The 16,849-nt window shown below is 59.0% G+C and overlaps 2 protein-coding genes across 10 annotated transcripts; both read left to right on the top strand.

Moving 5' to 3' along the window:
- The first annotated feature begins 883 nt into the window (after nt 1–883).
- CCDC9 (coiled-coil domain containing 9) lies at nt 884–14,853 on the top strand. 9 transcript variants are annotated; one of them, XM_059666018.1, is made up of 15 exons: nt 885–1,028; nt 2,671–2,744; nt 2,863–2,967; nt 4,784–4,885; nt 5,064–5,333; nt 6,795–6,878; nt 6,959–7,132; nt 8,262–8,443; nt 10,738–10,784; nt 10,893–11,025; nt 11,440–11,530; nt 11,616–12,015; nt 12,387–12,479; nt 13,438–13,487; nt 14,021–14,853. In XM_059666018.1, the coding sequence occupies exons 2-15, from the start codon at nt 2,742–2,744 to the stop codon at nt 14,036–14,038; spliced, it is 1,752 nt and encodes a 583-aa protein (XP_059522001.1). In that variant the 5' UTR covers nt 885–1,028; nt 2,671–2,741; the 3' UTR covers nt 14,039–14,853. The 9 variants fall into 9 exon arrangements, with proteins under 9 accessions (XP_059521998.1, XP_059522001.1, XP_059522003.1 ...); XM_059666015.1 differs by having other exon boundaries at nt 884–1,028; nt 13,438–14,039; XM_059666020.1 differs by lacking the exon at nt 12,387–12,479.
- Nucleotides 14,854–14,996: 143 nt separating this feature from the next.
- Nucleotides 14,997–16,656, top strand: INAFM1 (InaF motif containing 1). The gene has a single exon (XM_059666025.1). The coding sequence runs from the start codon at nt 15,211–15,213 to the stop codon at nt 15,646–15,648; it is 438 nt and encodes a 145-aa protein (XP_059522008.1). The 5' UTR covers nt 14,997–15,210; the 3' UTR covers nt 15,649–16,656.
- Nucleotides 16,657–16,849: the final 193 nt, after the last annotated feature.

Here is a 16,849-nt window from a genome sequence, read left to right as displayed (position 1 = left end):
CTCTATCCGCTGAGCCAAACCCGTTGCAGTGGTTCTCAACCTTCTGGCCCTTTAAATACAGTTCCTCATGTTGTGACCCCCAACCATAACATTATTTTTGTTGCTACTTCATAACTGTCATGTTGCTACTGTGATGAATCGTCATGTAAATATCTGATATGCAGGATGGTCTTAGGCGACCCCTGTGAAAGGGTCGTTGGACCGCCAAAGGGGTCGCGACCCAAGGTTGAGAACCGGTGGGTTAGGGCCACTTGCAACGTTTTAAACCACAAAATGAAATTGGGGAATCCGGTCTGCCCACTAATAACTGTCACCACCTCCGGGAAGGGTGCTCCACAGCATTCATCATCGCTTCGAATACCGGGCTCCTGCCTAAGTCCTGGTGAATGCACAGCCCCCCGGAGTCCGTTGGCCAATCCCGTGCCCCCCTTCCGAGCGGCTGCCGGCTCACCGGCCACAGGTCCTCTGCACAGGCTGTGGGTCTCCCGGCCGCCCCCTCACCCCCAGGCCTCTCCTCCCGCCCCTCCTCCAAGCCCGCTCCCACACTTCTGTTCGCCGTTTCACATGGACCTGTGCCTCCCCTCCTGGGGGCAGGGATGGAGCCTACGCCTTTCATCACTCCGACCCCCCTTACTTCCCCGGGCACAAGCCGGGCAGGTCAGGCTTCCGGGAGACACTGCCCAGGGCCTGGCACGCGCCTGCTTATTGCAACCAGGAAGTCAGGGAGCATGTCAAGGCCAGAGGGAGGGGAGGGTGTCTCCTTCCGTAGAAGAGGGCAATCCAGGCAGAAGGAAGTCGGACAAACTTGCAGAACACCCTGGCGGATCAGCTCCGCCCACTCCCACGTCCACTCGTGAGGCCGCGGCGCCTTTAAGGATTCCGGAAACGGGCCGCCGGACCGGAAGTGACCCTCTTTATTTCCCCTCTTCACGTGGTGCAGGCGGGAAGTGACGCGCGGGGCCCCGGGAGCTGCGGACGCGGAGGCCGACGGAGCGGGAGTCGCGGACGCCGCGGGGTCTCCGGGACAGGTGACCGGGAGAGGGGGCCGGGAGCGCGCCCGGAGAGGGCGGGGCCTGACGCCCCACGTGGAGGCAAGTGAGCGCGGGCAGGGGAGCCAGCAGCCCGCGGGGGCGGGATCGGAGTACTCTGCGGGGGGCGGGGACTGGACGCCCACATGGGAAGCTAGTGGGGCGCTGGCGGGGCGGGACGATGGCGAGTGGGCAGGGCCCCGGCGGGCCCGGAGCGTGGACGGGCAGCGGGAGGGGGTGAGACCGAAAAGTTATGCCCGCGCTGGGGGGCGGGGCCAAGATGTAGCCCCGAGAGCTAGAGGGCGGGGCCGGGGCGCTGGCTGGAAAACGCTGGAGGCGGGGCCAGAAAGTTTTGCCTGATCTGGAAGTGGGTCCAGGTCCCTGGCGGGGGAGTCAGGGGCGGGTCTAGAGGCTGACGCGAAGGCGAGGGCGGGATCCAAAAGTTGCCGGGGGACTAAGGGGCGGGGCCAGGGTCCTGGCCGGGGAAGTGCTGGGGTGGAGCCAGAAAGTTTTGGGGGGCAAGTTCAGAGCTTTGGCGGGGAAGCCGGCAGCCCGGTGGCTGGGGGTGCCGGGGGTGGGGCCAAATACTGACTGACCTGGAAGGGGCGGGAGCCAGGGGGCGTGGCTAGAAGGTCGGTTGGTTAAGCCGGAGGCGTGGCCGGTGAGAGCTGGCGAGCCGGGGGCGGGCCCGGCGTAATAACGCGAGAAGGAGGGGGCGGGTTCCAGCTGTTGCTTAGGGACGGGGGGTGGGGCCAGAAGGTTGGTGGGGGAAGTCGGAAGCCGGGCCAGATCAATGACACCAAGTGTGGGCGGGGCCAGAAAGTTTGCCCCGGCGGGGGGGCGGGGCCATAGCGTTCCCGACGGAGTGGACGTTGGCTCTCTTTCCTGTTAAGCCACGGGCGGGTCGGGGAAACTCCGCGTCCGGGCGGGGAGAGCATCACTGGGGAGGTCGGGCCAGGCGCAGGAAGCCTCGCCAGTGGGTACCGGGCCTGTTTTCGGAATCTTTGCAGGGAGGCAGCTGCATTTTTTTCGCGATGGTGGAAACGCGGCTGGGACCACCCTGAGGGAGGCGTGGGTTTAGGATGTTCCCTGGGCGTCGGGGCAGCCGGTAGGAGTGGGGTTCGAGCTCTTTTAGAGTGTGCAGTTATGGGATGTTTCTGAAACTTTCCTGGGAAAGAAGTCAACTTAGAATGTTCACTGGAATGTGAGCGGCAATACAGTGGGCTCAGGGTGGTGGGTCTAGAACTTCGTTGTACAGGTTGGGGGGCGGGGAGGATGTAGCTAAAGCTCTCCTGAGATGGACGCGCGGTTAAAACTCTCAGCACAGGGTGTGGAGGCTGGACTGGGGAACTTCGTTTGGAGGGAAGCCGCGTTAGCTGGTTTCTTAAGCTGTGGAGTGGGGCAGAGCTTTCCTAAGGCGGGTGTGACGCTAGTGTTTACAGGGAAATGGGTGGGTCCAGATGTTCACAGGGGGCGGAGCTTAAAATTTTCCAGGTAAGGGGCGGGCTGGTATTTCAAGTGGAGCACTTGTGAGGGCCAGAATTCTTTTGGGGTGCAGGTGTGTGTGTACACGATGATGGGGGAGAGGAAGCAGGTTGGGGCGGGGCATTGGCCTTAGTTCTGTTGTTTCTTCTGCTCTCAGGAACCCCCAGTGCTGTATCCACATTTTGTAGGGAAGGTTTGCTGGGACCCTGGCCCCACCCAGTCAGCAGAATGGTGAGATGGCAGGTTCTGGATCTGAGCTTTGCAGCAGCGGGCTTGGGAGGAGGGGGTCCAGGTGCCAGACTCAGAACTTGGTTTTTCTTACTGTCTCTCAACTGTCTCCCTGTCTCAGTCAGCCACGCTGGATCTGAAATCGAAGGAGGAGAAGGATGCTGAATTGGACAAGAGGATCGAGGCTCTTCGCCGGAAGAATGAGGCCCTCATCCGGCGCTACCAGGTGCCCTAGCCCTGCCCTGGGAGACCCCATCCCCTCTCCTCCCTGCAGTGAGTTTCCCTCACCTCTCCTTTTCTTAAAACCTTTTCATGGTTTCCCTTCACTCTCAGGATAAAAGCCAAAGGCCTTAGCCTGGCATTCCTTCCTCCATGCCATCATTCCATCGTTCATTCATAAATATTCACCGAGGTCTTTGCTGTACCAGGCCCCGTGCTGAGTGGTGCTGGGGAAACAGCTGTGACTGAGACAGCCCGGGACCTGCCCTTCCAGGGGTGACAGTCACTGGGGGCACAGAGCTGTCTTCAGTCAGTGATGACCCTGAGTAGGCAGGCTGGGATCTTTGGGGGTCTTTGGGAGCCCAGCCTGGAGGATATTATGGAGGGCTTCCTGGAGGAGGGGATTCTGAGACCTGAAGGGTGAGTAGACATTAGCCAGTTGAAAAGTAGAGCAGAGCATGTTTCAAGCAGAGGAAACAGTTTGTGTAAAAACTTGGAGCGTAAAATTAGAGGGCCAGTGGGGAATATTGACCTGGAGAGGTCAGCAGGGGTCAGACTAAGAGTTTGGACTTCTTGAGGGCACTGGGGAGCCAGGGAGGGCTTTGAGAGGAGTGGGGCCAGGTCAGAATAGCTTTTTATGAAGACCCCCTCTGGCTGCTGTGTGCGGTGGTGGATGGGGGAAGGCAGTGTCGGAGACCAGAGGCCAAGGAGGAAGCTGAGGCAGGGATCTGGGAGAGAGGAGGTGCTTGGCTTGGGACAGAGCAATGGAGAGGGACTCAGTGACTGATGGGCAGTGGTGTGAGATGGAGAGGAGTGGGGAGAGTCCAGGACAAGGTCCGGGTCCCTGCCAAAGGTGACAGTAGGTGGTGGGGCTGTCCCAGAGACGGGGCCTGGAAGGAGGATGGGGTTTCATGTATTCATTCTTCATTCATTCATTAAAAAAAAAAGCATATTGCGTTTCTGTTGTGTGCCAGGCAGTGTTCTAGACTCTGGGATACATTAGCAAACAAAACCGACAGATGCCCCTGCCCTCAGGCAGATTCTGTTGCAGGAGGAGGCAGACAATAGGCGAAATATACATGATGCCAGGGATGAAGACCAGGGATGAAGAGGGAGAGGCGGGAGAATGGCTGGGCGCTGGTCAGGGAAGGCCTGCCTGTGAAGGGGAACATTTGAGCGGAGGCCTGAAGGAGTGAAGGACTGAAGGACTGAAGGATCTCTGGGGGAAGAGTGTTTTTGGCAGAGGAAACAGCAGGTGCAAAGGCCCTGAATCAGGTCTGAGCCTGCCATGTTCTAGGAGCAGTGAGGAGGCCGGAGTGAGTGAGGGGGAGAGGGTGGGAGATGAGCCTGCCAGACATACAGAGTCCATCAGAGACAGACAGACAGACAGACAGTGCCAGGAGAAGAAAGAGACAGCAGAGGGAAGGCAGGTGGACAAGCACACACTCAATGGCAAAGTATAAAAGGAAAACAGGAAGAGACAGGGAGGGTACACACACGCTCTGGTCAGGAGGGGGAGAGAGGGCCAGAGCAGCTTGGAGCTCTTTCCTCCCCTGGAAACACTCTTCCCCCAGAGGCCCTCCGTCCCTCACCTCCTTCAGGCTCCGCTCAGATGTTTCCCTGACGCAGAGACGGCACCACAGGACGGCTCTGAGCCGCGAGCACTTGGCTGCAGTTTGGGGGAGGATGCCGAGGTCACCAGCTTTCTGGCCTGGAGCTCAGGAGAGAGGCCTGGACTGCGGCCAGACTCGGGAGAAACGCCGGGGGCTTTGGGAGTCAGCCAGGCACTCACCCCGACACTCACCTCTGATGTTTGCTCCCAGGAGATCGAGGAGGATCGTAAAAAAGCTGAACTGGAGGGCGTCGCCGTGACAGCTCCCCGGAAGGGCCGCTCGCTGGAGAAGGAGAATGTGGCAGTTGACGTGGTGAGCCCCACAGTGGTGTGGGGGGCACCAGAGGACGGGGGTGGGGAGAGCTGAGACCTGAGAGCCCTCCCCCCTGCCCCAGATCTGTGGGTGCCTTCATCCTGGCAGCTGCCCTGGGCCGTCCTGGTCCCCTTGCTCCAGTGACTGGAATTTTCCTCCCTCCTCCCCTCTCTTCCAGGAGAAGAACCAGGGTCCTTTCCGGAGGGCTCCTGGGACCCCTCGCCCCCAGGGGACCCCTCGGCCCCCGGGGACCAGCAGGGGAGGAGGCCGGACTCCCCCCCAGCAGGGAGGCCGGGCAGGCATGGGCCGGGCCTCCCGCACCTGGGAGGACAGTCCTGGGGAGCAGCCTCGAGGAGGAGCTGGTGGCCGCGGCCGGAGGGGCCGGGGCAGAGGGTCCCCTCATCTCTCTGGAGCTGGAGATACCTCCGCTGCCGACCGCAAATCCAAGGTAGGAGCTGGGAAGGGGCCCCCATTGTTTCTCTTCCTCTCTCAGGTGCACCGTTTGCCTGTTTGTCCATCTTTCTGGCGTCTCTCTCTTTTCAGCTCCTCCGTCCGGCTCTTTCTCTCTCCCCCCCTCTTGACCAGTGCCTGTTTGTTCGCTCCCTGTCTCTGCTTTCCTTCTTCATTTTTTTTTTTGCTGTTAGGTGTGTGCTCGCCATCTGATTTCCTTCACCTGTCTCTTTCTTCTCTTTTTAAAAAATATATTTTTATTGATTTCAGAGGGGAAGGGAGAGGGAGAGAGCGAGAGAAACATCAATGATGAGAGAGAACTATCGATCAGCTGCCTCCTGTGAACTCCACAATGGGGATTGAGCCCGCAACCTGGGTATGTGCCCTTGACCAGAATCAAACCTGGGACCTTTCAGTCCGCAGGTCGACGCTCTATCCACTGAGCCAAACCAACTAGGGCTCTTTCTTCTCTTACTGGCTCTGTCTGTCTGTCTGTCTCTGATAAACTCTGTGTGTCTGGCAGGCTCTGTCCAGTGCACGTGCTTCCTCTCTTTCTCTAGATTTGTTTGTGGGGAACAGTGACATTCTTATTGTGACTACTGCACTGCCCTGACACTCAGGTTAGCGGGGCGGGAGGCTGTCTAGCATAGTGGCTCAGAGCCCGCCATGGACTTGGGGTCACCCTCGTTGTATTTGTTCCCTGTCCTGGGGCAGCTCACTTCCCTCTAGAAGCTTCTGGGTTCTCGTTCTTAACTGGGAAAAATATTATATTGATTTTTCACAGAGATAGAGAAACATCAGTGAGAGAGAAACATCGATCAGCTGCCTCCTGCACACCCGCCACTGGGGATGTGCCTGCAACCCAGGTACATGCCCTTGACCGGAATCAAACCTGGCACCCTTCAGTCCGCAGGCCGATGCTCTATCCACTGAGCCAAACCGGTCAGGGCATTTCCCCCCCCCCCCCCCTTCATATATATATATTACTGAAACATCAATGATGAGAGAGAATCATTGATTGGCTTCCTCCTGTACCTCCCCTACTCGGGGGGGATTGAGCCCGCAACCCAGGCACGTTCCCCTGGCCGGAATCGAACCTGGGAGCCTTTATTTTGCGGGCCGACGCTCTATCCACTGAGCCAAACCGGCTAGGGCCAGGGTTTTTGTTGGGGGCTAGCCATGTAGGTCCCCTCTGCTTGGTCTATATCCAGATTCCTGACCCCAATATGGCGTTCAGCTTACACCGTATTGATGGCACAAAAGGCACAGCGAGTCCTTATCAATGAATGTTAACCCGGAACACACTGGAGTCAAATTCCCCGGCCAAGGGCTGGCCTTAAAGCAGGCCCGTCCTGAGGAGACACTCAGGCCTGTCATGTTAGCTCTTCAGCACAAAGGGTTGAGCGGTTGGTTCTTCCTGACACCGGGTGTCTCTGTAACCTGCCCCCCTCGCCCCCAGGAGTGGGAGGAGCGGCGCAAGCAGAACATCGAGAAGATGAACGAAGAGATGGAGAAGATTGCGGAGTATGAGCGCAACCAGCGGGTCAGTGCCAGGTGTCCCCGGTGTGAGGCACGGCCGCCAGGCCTGGGTGGACCTGCCAACCCCGATCCCTGTGCCCGCAGGAAGGCGTGCTGGAGCCCAACCCGGTGCGGAACTTTCTGGACGACCCCCGGCGGCGCGGCGGGCCCCTGGAGGAGCCGGAGCGGGACCGCCGGGAGGGCAGCCGCCGGCACGGGCGCAACTGGGGGGGCTCGGACTTTGAGCGCGTGCGCTGCGGCCTGGAGCAGGAGCGGCAGGTGGGTGCTGGCAGCGGGGGCACGCCGGGCCAGACACCGTTCTGCGGCCAGAATCTCACCTCAGCAAATGGTCCTGGACGTGTGCTGAGCGCCAGGCACAGCAGGGAGGAGGCAGAGCAGGAAGGCAGAGCAGGGAGAGGCAGCGACTGGCTGGCTCTCACCCCAAGTGACCTGCTGGTTCTGTGCCGGGACGCTCTGCTCTCTTTCTCATTCCTGAGTGCCAGGCACTGTCCTAGGTGCTGCAGCCAAGGGTTTTAAACAAGGCAAAGGCCCTGCCCTAAAGACGTTTATTCTGGTGGGAGCGGAATGAATGGGCATATAGGGTGTCTCACAAAACCGCACACACTTTGAATGATGATAAAGTTAGTGTTTGTTCACACACAGTTCACTTTCAAAATTTAAAAGAATCTACAGAAATGAATAATACTTTTTTGTCAATGCCTGTTTTCAAACTGGTGACCATTCTGGTCCAGGCACTGCTGATAACTCGAAGCAGCAGAATCGCAAATATAAAGAATAATTTTGTTCGGTACTTATGTGCCCTCAGTTCGTCAACTGTTGCTGGTGTTGTACTGTAAACTTTATCTTTTATATCACCGTAAAAAAGTCTAGTGGATACATTGTCTTTGTTCAAAGCTTAGTCTGGCTTCACCCATTATTTCAAATCAGTTAAACCTGAAAAGGAGTGAAAATTAAGTGAGTTATCAGCTGCTAAAGTGTGTACACACACTTTGAATAATTATAAAGGCGGTGTTTGTACTGCAACTGCGTTTTCAAACTTCCAGTAGCATTTTAGGATGCATTTCCTTTGCTCAAAGCTTAGTCTGGCTGGGAGGAAAGAACCTCCATCGAGCTACCAGCTGTTAAAGTGTGCGTACATGTTTTTGGGACACCCTGTGTAATGAGATGTTGGGTAACGCAAATGTCACGAGGAAGAAGCCAGCAGGGTGAGGGGATGGATCTGGGATGGTCTCTGAGGAGGTGCCACCGGAGCAGACCTGGTTCTAATCTCTGCCCTGCCGCCTCCTGTGTGACTTGGAGCAGGTGGCTCTACCTCTGAGGTGGGGGACGTGGGGTAGAGTGGGTTGGGTGGCAGAACAGGGCCCTGACTGCTGTCTGCTGTGGGCAGGGCCGCCGGGCTGGCCTGGGCGGTGCCAGTGACATGACACTCTCCATGACGGGCCGGGAGCGGTCAGAGTACCTGCGCTGGAAGCAGGAGAGGGAGAAGATCGACCAGGAGCGGCTGCAGAGACACCGCAAGCCCACCGGCCAGTGGCGGCGGGAGTGGGATGCTGAGAAGACCGAGGGGATGTGAGTTCGTCCCTGCTTGCCCCTGCTTGGCTCCTTGACCCGGGCCTGACTGGTGTGCTCAGTGGTTGAGCGTTGGCACTCCTTTGACTGGCTCTGGTTTCTCGCCCTGTATCAGTTCGTAATCGCCATGGCAGTGTGTGTAACCATCATCTCCCAGGGGCGTGTAAAAGCACTCCTTTCTCATGTGTTCCCGGGTCCGCTGCGTTCAGCTGATGACAGGCCGTGGCTTCTTGAAGCAGGTTGAACTCAGTTCCGCTCCATGTGTGTTCATGCTGGGGGTCAGGCTGAGGGGAGCGTGACTGGCAGATGTGCAAGAGGGAGCGTGGATAAACCTCCCCGTTTTATTAGCCAACAGACCCAGCATCTCCGGGGCGGGAACTTAAACTGCCCACTCCAGTGGCCGGTACGGCCGTGACTCCATGGTGAAGGCGTGGATGTGAATTCTCACGCAGGGAGGGCAGGAAGAACTGCTAACAGTGCATCCTCCCTTCATCCCTCTGATTCAATCCCCAACCCAAACCCCTTACCCAGTGGCATCATCATCCTCAGGTCTGAGTTTGCCCCCTTCCGGGCCCGGGAAGAACCCCGTTAGTCAAACTTAAAGCGAAGGCACCTTTGCATCATGGACAGGAGGACCAATTCCATATCAAAGATGGCGGGGTTTCTGAAAGAGCTGACAAGTCTTAAGGTCAGCAGTTGTTTTTACCCCGTTCTCTGTCCTTTGCTGCGGTGGAAGATTTCACACCTAGAAGTTTTTTTGTTTCGTTTTGTTTTCAATCCTCACCTGAGTATATATTTTTTAAATTGATTTTAGAGAGAGAGGAAGGAAGAAAGAGATCCCCTTGACTGGGGATCTAAACCGCACCTTTTTTTTAAAAAAAAAAATGTTTTTAGCCTTAGCCTAGCCGGTTTGGTTCAGTGGATAGGGTCGGCCTGCGGACTGAAGGGTCCCAGGTTTGATTCCGGTCAAGGGCACATGCCCGGGTTGCGGGCTCGATCCCCAGTAGGGGGCGTGCAGGAGGCAGCTGATCAGTGATGTTTTGGGCCAATGCGCAACCACTGAACCACACCAGCCAGGCCACACCTAGAAGTTTCATTGTCGATGCTGGCTTGAGAAAAAAGGGGACCTTATCTGTGGGCCTGGTGGTCAGAGCATTTATTTTTGGATCGGGTGCTAAGGTTGTGTGAGCGCGAGAAATAGTATTTAGTACAGATATTGTCTCTGATCTTTCTGAAGTGTAGGCAGCTGGGCTTTGGGGAGATGTCCTCAGGGGTTAAGAATGAGAAAGTAATTTTTTTTTCTCTTATGTCCCCAAAGCAACCTGCAACAAGTCTCATTAACCATGTGTGAGTTGACTTTGTCAGCAGATGTTTTTTGAGTCCCTCCTATGTGTCATGGAAGGTTCTAGGTGATGGGGATACAACAGGGAACAAAACGCTTCTGGCTTCCTGGAATTTAGAGTCCTGTGAGAAAGATGGGTCATGACTAGATCTAATATTAGGTCGAGCAGAATAATTGAGCAGAGTGCACAGAGGGATGGAGGCTGTTGTTTTAGATTAGATAATATGTAATAAGATATGATTATTTTATTTTAATTTTTTATTTTTAAAATATATTTTATTTATTTTTTACAGAGAGGAAGGGAGAGAGATAGAGAGTTAGAAACATCGATGAGAGAGAAACATCCATCAGCCGCCTCCTGGACACCTCTTACTGGGGATGTGCCCGCAACCCAGGTACATGCCCTTGACCGGAATCGAACCCAGGACCCTTCAGTCCGCAGGCTGACGCTCTATCCACTGAGCCAAACCGGTTTTGGCATATGATGTCAAATTTGCCTCTTGTTCGTCACCTGATCCTGTCCCCCTGCTGATCAGTAACACCCCTCTGGTTGACCATGTCTCCTTCTATGACCTTGATTTCTGACCCTGGCCCCCATCTCCCTCTTTGTTTCTGTTTTGTTAAACCTCATCTGGAGGACATTTTCTCCACTGATATTTAGAGAGTGGAAGGGAGGGAGCGGGGGCAGAGACACACACACACACACACACACACACGCACACACACCCCTTGGTTGCCTCCTGCATGTGCCCCGACCAGTGCCTGGGGTTGAACCTGCAACCCCGGTATTTGTCTTTGACCAGGACTCGAACCCATGACCCTTTGGTGCTCAAGCCGACACGCTAACCACTGAGCCACCGGCCACGGCCCATCTCTCCCTCTTATCTCTTCCCACCCCTCTTGCCTCCACTGTTCCCCCAGCTTCCTGCTCACCCCTTTTCTCTTTCCCCAGGTTCAAGGATGGCCCAGCCGCTGCCCATGAACCATCTCACCGCTATGGTGAGTGGGTGTCCCTGGGTGGGGTGAGGCAGCTGGCTGGGCCAGGTGTGGGGGTGGGTGGTTTGTGCTGTGTCCCCCACCCCCGACGACTCCTGGGTTCTGTTGCAGATGACCAGGCCTGGGCCCGGCCCCCCAAGCCCCCCACTTTCAGGGAGTTCCTGTCCCAGCACAAAGCTGAGGTCAGCCGCAGGAAGAGGAAGAGCAGCCGACCCCAGGCCAAGGCAGTCGCCCGTGCCTACAGGTGGGCACCCCTTCCCTGGGCATGTGTACACCCAGTGGGGCTGGCTGGCCCTATACCCTGTCCTCTGTCTTGTTTATTTGTGGTTGGTGTGTCTCTCAGACTTGTCTCTCTGTGGGTCAGGCCCTTCGTTTGGGGGGGTGGGGCCTGTCTCTCCACTTGTTGCCCCTCTGTCCCCTCCTCCGCCCATCTCTGCTCCTGCCACCTGGTCCTCCCTCCACTGTCTGTCCCTGACACCTGAGGACACCCCCCCATTTCCTCCTGAGCCTCCAACACGCCAAGCCTCCTCTGGAAATCCTGCAACCCCTTTCTCCCCCAAGTTGAATTTGGAGCCTCTTCTCTGGGGAGGAGCGGGAGGGGGAAGCCCCTTCCCCCCGTGCCCCGCAGCCTCACAACCCTTCCCTCTGACCTCCCCAGTGACCACGATGACCGCTGGGAGACCAAGGAGGCAGAGCCCCCAGCCCCCGGGGCCCCACAGCCCACTCCCCCCGAGGAGACGCCCACACAGGTAAGGCGGGCTCATTTCTGGGCAGGAGGTGTGGGGGTGCTCAGGGCCCCCACCCTCCCTTTGACTTGCCTTGTGTTCCCCACAGCTGCCCGAGACCCCAGCCCCTGCCCACCGGCCTCCTGAGGACCAGGGGGAGGAGGACAGGGGGGAGGAAGATGAGGAGGAGGAGGACGAAGGGGAGGATGAGGAATGGGAAGATGTGAGTGAGGGCGAGGAGGAGATTGAAGAGGAAGAAGAGGCTGATGACGAGGAGGAAGAGGAGGAGGAGGAAGAACCAGCCCAAGAATCTGAGCCCACTGGGAGCGCCGGCAGTGAGCAGGCCAACAAAGAGCCCGCCAGCCCTGAGGAGCCACGTCCCCAGTCCCCTGCCACACCGTCCAGCCCCTTCTCACCCCCTGGGGGCCACCAGCCTGTGTCTGACTGGGGTGAAGAGATGGAGCTGAATTCTCCCCGGACCGCCCACCCGGCTGATGCCCTCTCTCCGGGTGAGGCCTGGCCTTTTGGAAATGCATGAAGCTGGCTGCTTGTGTGTGTGTTCAAAGGGTGCATGGGCGGGGGGACCCTCAGGGCTGGGCCCCGGGATCCCGTGTGCCCCACGGCCCTGGCGGCTAGGGAGGACAGTCCATGCCCACGTGTGTGCTGTCCTTACTGATCTCCGAAATGCCCATCCCCAGATACTGCCCCTGCTCTGGGTCCTGCCAGAGCGCCCTCTCTAATAAAGAGTTCACGATCAGTGACATTCCCATTCAGATGACATTCCCAAGGTGTGTCCTTGAACCCCCTTTCCCTCGGGCCCTTCTGTCTTGGGGGGCTACTTGGATGGGGAGGGGCTTGACCGGGCCTCCTCCTTCTCCAGGAGGTGACCAGCCAGCCCCTGCCTCCTTGGAGAGCCGGCCCAGCCTCCCGGGAACCCAGAAAGCTGAAGAGGAGGGGTCCCAGGCGGCTCCAGGTGGGGGAGCGTGGGCCCTGGACGCGGCTGCTTCCTTCCTCTTCCTCTGGGGCCGAGGGGAGGAGGGCTTGGTGGGGGGTAGGATGGAGGGGAGCTGGGCCCCATCAGTGTGTGGGGTAGCAGCTGGACCTGGGGTGAAGTGAGAAGGTCAGGGGGTGGGGCTAAGGGAAGGATTCCTGGGGCCCAGTTACTAGGAACCCAGTGTAGGGCCCTGGGGATGAGCAGGAGGAGCCCTGATGGGATTGGGATTTAGAGGAGGACCTCAGGGGTTTGGAAAACAAAGGGGTGGGGCTAAGGGCAGGATTAGAAATTTAAATAGATTTTAAAAAAAAGAGTGGGAAGGGCAGTCTAATGGGTTTAGCTGTGAGCCGGATTAGATTTTTGATGTGTAACCGAGTGGGGTAAATTAGAATAGAAATGCGGACCCTGTTAGAATGTTGGGTCCAACGGAGTAGGAGGGAGACTGAACCCCATTTCTCCACCTCCACTGTGTGGAAGCCAGGTTGTGAAGCAGGCACCTCCCCGCAGGAGTGGGATTAGGATTTGGGGGCAGAGCCGGGGAAGGTCTGGTTAGAACTCAGGAGGCGGGCAAGGGCAAGGGCGAGCAGGTGCAGGAGGGCAGTCACCTTACTGAGGTAGGTTTAAGGCCATGAGGTGGGTGGGCTGGGGTCTGAGGACAGAGTTCAGGGTGGTGGGTGAGGCCAGGTGTCCTAGCGCTTTGTCTTTGAGACACGTGTTGGCCAAGTGACCGTGATGTCGTTATTCCAGTTTATTCTCTCGATTTTACTGTAAAGAGGGTTCTGCTGCTTCGTGGGTCCACGGCGAGGATTAGAGTCTGAGGCCCCTAAACCACTGAGAACGGGGGTGTCTGTAGCCCAGCTCAATGGAGATGAGGGGCAGGGCCGGGCGGGTTGTGTTGGGACTGTGCCCCTCCGCTGACCGCCCCTTCTCTCCCCAGAGGGAGGCCCCGAGGGCCAGGAGACGGCGGAGATCACCGACTTCCAGAGGGTGCGTTTCTGCAAGGTGGTGGCGGCCGCCCCACCCCCGGGGGCCGCCCGCTGACCGCGCCGCCCGCCGACTCTGCACTAACTTCCCGCAGCCTCGCTCCTCTGCCTTTTGCTTCTGCCGCACTCCAGCCAGGAGAGGGTTAAATGTGGGGGGCGGAGCCTGAGACCGCGACCGGCGTGGGGCCGGGCATCAGTCCGGTTTCACAAGTGGGGGGCCGCCGGGGACCTGCATGGCCGAGAGGTCTCCGAGGGACCCAGCTGCGGAGGTCTCGGCGGGTGGGTGCTAGTCTCCGGGACGCGGTTCCCGCCGCCAGGAGCTGACATCTAAGGCCTGGCTGCCAGCCGGCCACTCTTCCGAAGGACTCCGACTACTCGGCCACCACTTGTCTATTAAACGCAGCGCTTTCGCTAACCTTTGCACCGTGTTTCTGGCGGGGGCCACTGGCTTGCTGTGCTTGGCAGGCTTTTCTGTGGCGGGAGGAAGGGGTCTTGCTTTCTCCACCCCCTGACACCTCTTCCCTCCCCCGCCCACAGGCCTCCCCGAATTCCTGAAGACGCGGCTGGGTGGGCCGAAGCTTCCCTGCCTTGATGGGTGGGGCGGCAGGAGGGGTTGGTCTGGCTGACCTGGCTGTGCGCCCCCCTGGAGCCACTGTGGACCCCTGGCTTAGGGAGAGGGAGAGATGGAAGGTGGTGGGAGAGGAGCTGGGGAAGGGGCGTGAGTGGGGGGTGGGGTTGAGCTGCAACCTGGGACACACGTGTGGAGGAGGTTGGTCTGTGTGGGGCCTGGTTCGGCTTTCCGGGAGGGCCAGAGTCCCGGTGGGCGGGCTGAGAACGGGAACGCGTTAGGATGCGAGGGGCCCCCAGGGCCGGTTTAGATGGGAGTTCCTAACTGGTGGGGGGCGCAGCCACCTCGGGGAGGCAGTGGTTAGAATTCGGTGCTGGAACGAGTGGAGTGCGGAGAGAAAAGCGATGGAGCCTGGACTAGAGAGGTGAAGCCAGGGCCAGAAGAGGACAGAATCGAATGCTGGAGTGTAGTCTGATTCAGAGGAAATTAAGCTGGAACGGGGGCTTTCGACGCCTGAGCCAGGCAAGGGGGCGAGGCTCGGGGCGAGGCTAGATGCCAGGAAGAAGTCTGAGCCCCTTAGAGGGGAGAGGGTTAGGGCGCGGGAGGAGCTAAGCGCGGGGGCGGCCTCGCGCGTGGGTAGCCCTGGCTGGTGGGCGTCCTCCCGTGCACCCTTCCCCGTCAGGGCACCTGCCCGGGTTGGGCTCTGTCCCCCAGCAGGGGGCGTGCAGGAGGCAGCCGATCATATTTCATTCTCACATGTTTCTCCCTCTCCTCTAAAAGTCAATAAAGATAAATAAGTAAAGTAGGGGAGTTTTTCTAAAAAATAAGAGCCATGGGTATAACCCCGAAGCCTGACAAGAGTCGCCTGGGCTAGACCTGTATTTGGGAAAAACACCAGGTATTACAATTCTGGGGCGGGGCCAGAGGCTAGTGGGCGGGGCTAGGACGCCGTGGTTCAATCTTAGCTTGATCATGGTTGGCCGGAAGCTGAGGGGGGCGGGTCTAGGAGGCCGTACTGCGAGGGGGCGTGACCATGCTGGCGGGGGCGCGGTTGGACCTGGGAGCTTTAGGGCGCGGGGTTGGCCTCCGAAGGGGCGGGGCCTAGGGCGCGGGGGCGGGGCCTGTGCGGGCAGCGGCGCCGGCCGAGTGGGCTGCGGAGATGCGGGGGACGAGCTGCGTGGGCGGCGGCGGCGAGAGCCCGGGGGGCGCGGGGCTGAGCGAAGGCCCGCGCGGTCGGTGGCTGCGCCTGGCTCCCGTCTGCGCCTACTTCCTCTGCGTCTCGTTGGCCGCGGTGCTGCTCGCCGTCTACTACGGGCTCATCTGGGTTCCCGCGCGGCCCCCCGCGGCCCCCGCCCGCCCGCCGCCGAGCGCGCCGTCCCCTCCATGCGCTGCCCACCCGGGCGCGCCGCCTGCCCCGGCGCCCGCCGCTGCCTCCGTCTCCTGCCTCCTGGGAGCCGCCGGCGGGCCGCGACCCCAACTCGAGCTGCCGCGCAGCCGCCGCCGCCGCCGCCACAGCCACAGCGACCCCAGCCGCCACCTGAGCCACCAGATGCCCGGAGAGACACAGGAGGCCGCGGGGGGGCGAGGACCAGGGTAACCACCCCTTCCACCGGACCGCAGGCCCTCGAGAGCCCGCGCCCCACCGAGGATGCCCGTGCCCGTCTGGGCCAGGACTCCGTCTTCATTGGAATAGCAGTGTTTCTGGAGCTGTCATCCTGAAGAATGGGGGTACGGGGGAGCTGGCTCGGGGCGGCCACCACCTGGCAGACCACCTCCTGACCCGCCTCCATAGGATCTGAGCACAGCGCCCACCCCCCTCCTCTCCGGCCTCGGTGTCTTTCCGTCCACCTGCAATAAACTCCAGACCCGCCTGTCTGGTGCTGTCTGTCTTGTCTGCTCAAGTTTGTGAGGGAAGCCTTTCCTGGCGTCTGGTCTTTGTCTGTCTTGCTCGGAGGGGCCGGTGTGTGCTTCCCTTCCTTCGGGGCCCCTTTTCTTGCACCCCCATCATGCAGTTCTCGGGGTGGGATGGGGATGGGAAACAGGCTTATCTGCAGCAGGGCAGTTGAAGGTCAGACAGTGAGCAGAACTTCACAGGCTTTTGCATGCCTTGGGCGCCAAGCCGAGGGCCCGCCCTCCTGTCACAGCACAGGGGACGGGCGGAGAGGTGGGATGATTTCAAGCAAGAACCGGGGTTCGGGGGTTTGTGCTCAGTGTAATTACAAGGTCGGGGACAGAGGCTTCGCCGCTCTGAGGTGCCAGGATGCTGCTGGGAGGGGATGCCTTCTTCCTGGGGCCTGAGACTGAGCGCGGGCAGCGAAGGTGGTGGGCTGCTCTGCCGCCCTGGGAACCACGGAGGAAGTTCTCAAAGCACCGGGCGGCCTTTGAAGACTATACCACCTCCCTGGGCAGCGGCGGCTGGCAAACCGAGGCAGAGACACTGGTCCTGCTGAGAGAGGTAGTTGAGTACATTGTCCTCCCTAGAAGCCCGAGGCCTGGCTCTGGGCAGGGCACTGGGCCTCGAAGGCAGAAACAGTTTTCCCATCTAGCCTCCTCCTTTGAACTGGAGCAGTGGTTCGCAACCTTGGCTGCCCATTAGAATCACCTGGGAATCTTCTTAAAATCCTGATTTCTGGGCCTCACCCTCCGCAAATTCTGTTTCTTTGTGACTAATGTTGCGGCCCCACCCCATAACAAAGAAACAGAATTTCCGGAGGACGAGGCCCAGAAATCAGGATTTTAAAAAGATTCCCAGGTGATTCTAATGGGCAGCCAAGGTTGAGAACCACTGAACGGGAGAC

The sequence above is a fragment of the Myotis daubentonii genome, chromosome 15 (assembly GCF_963259705.1).
Source record: "Myotis daubentonii chromosome 15, mMyoDau2.1, whole genome shotgun sequence".
Taxonomy (NCBI): domain Eukaryota; kingdom Metazoa; phylum Chordata; class Mammalia; order Chiroptera; family Vespertilionidae; genus Myotis; species Myotis daubentonii.
This window is presented reverse-complemented; position numbering and strand designations above follow the sequence as displayed.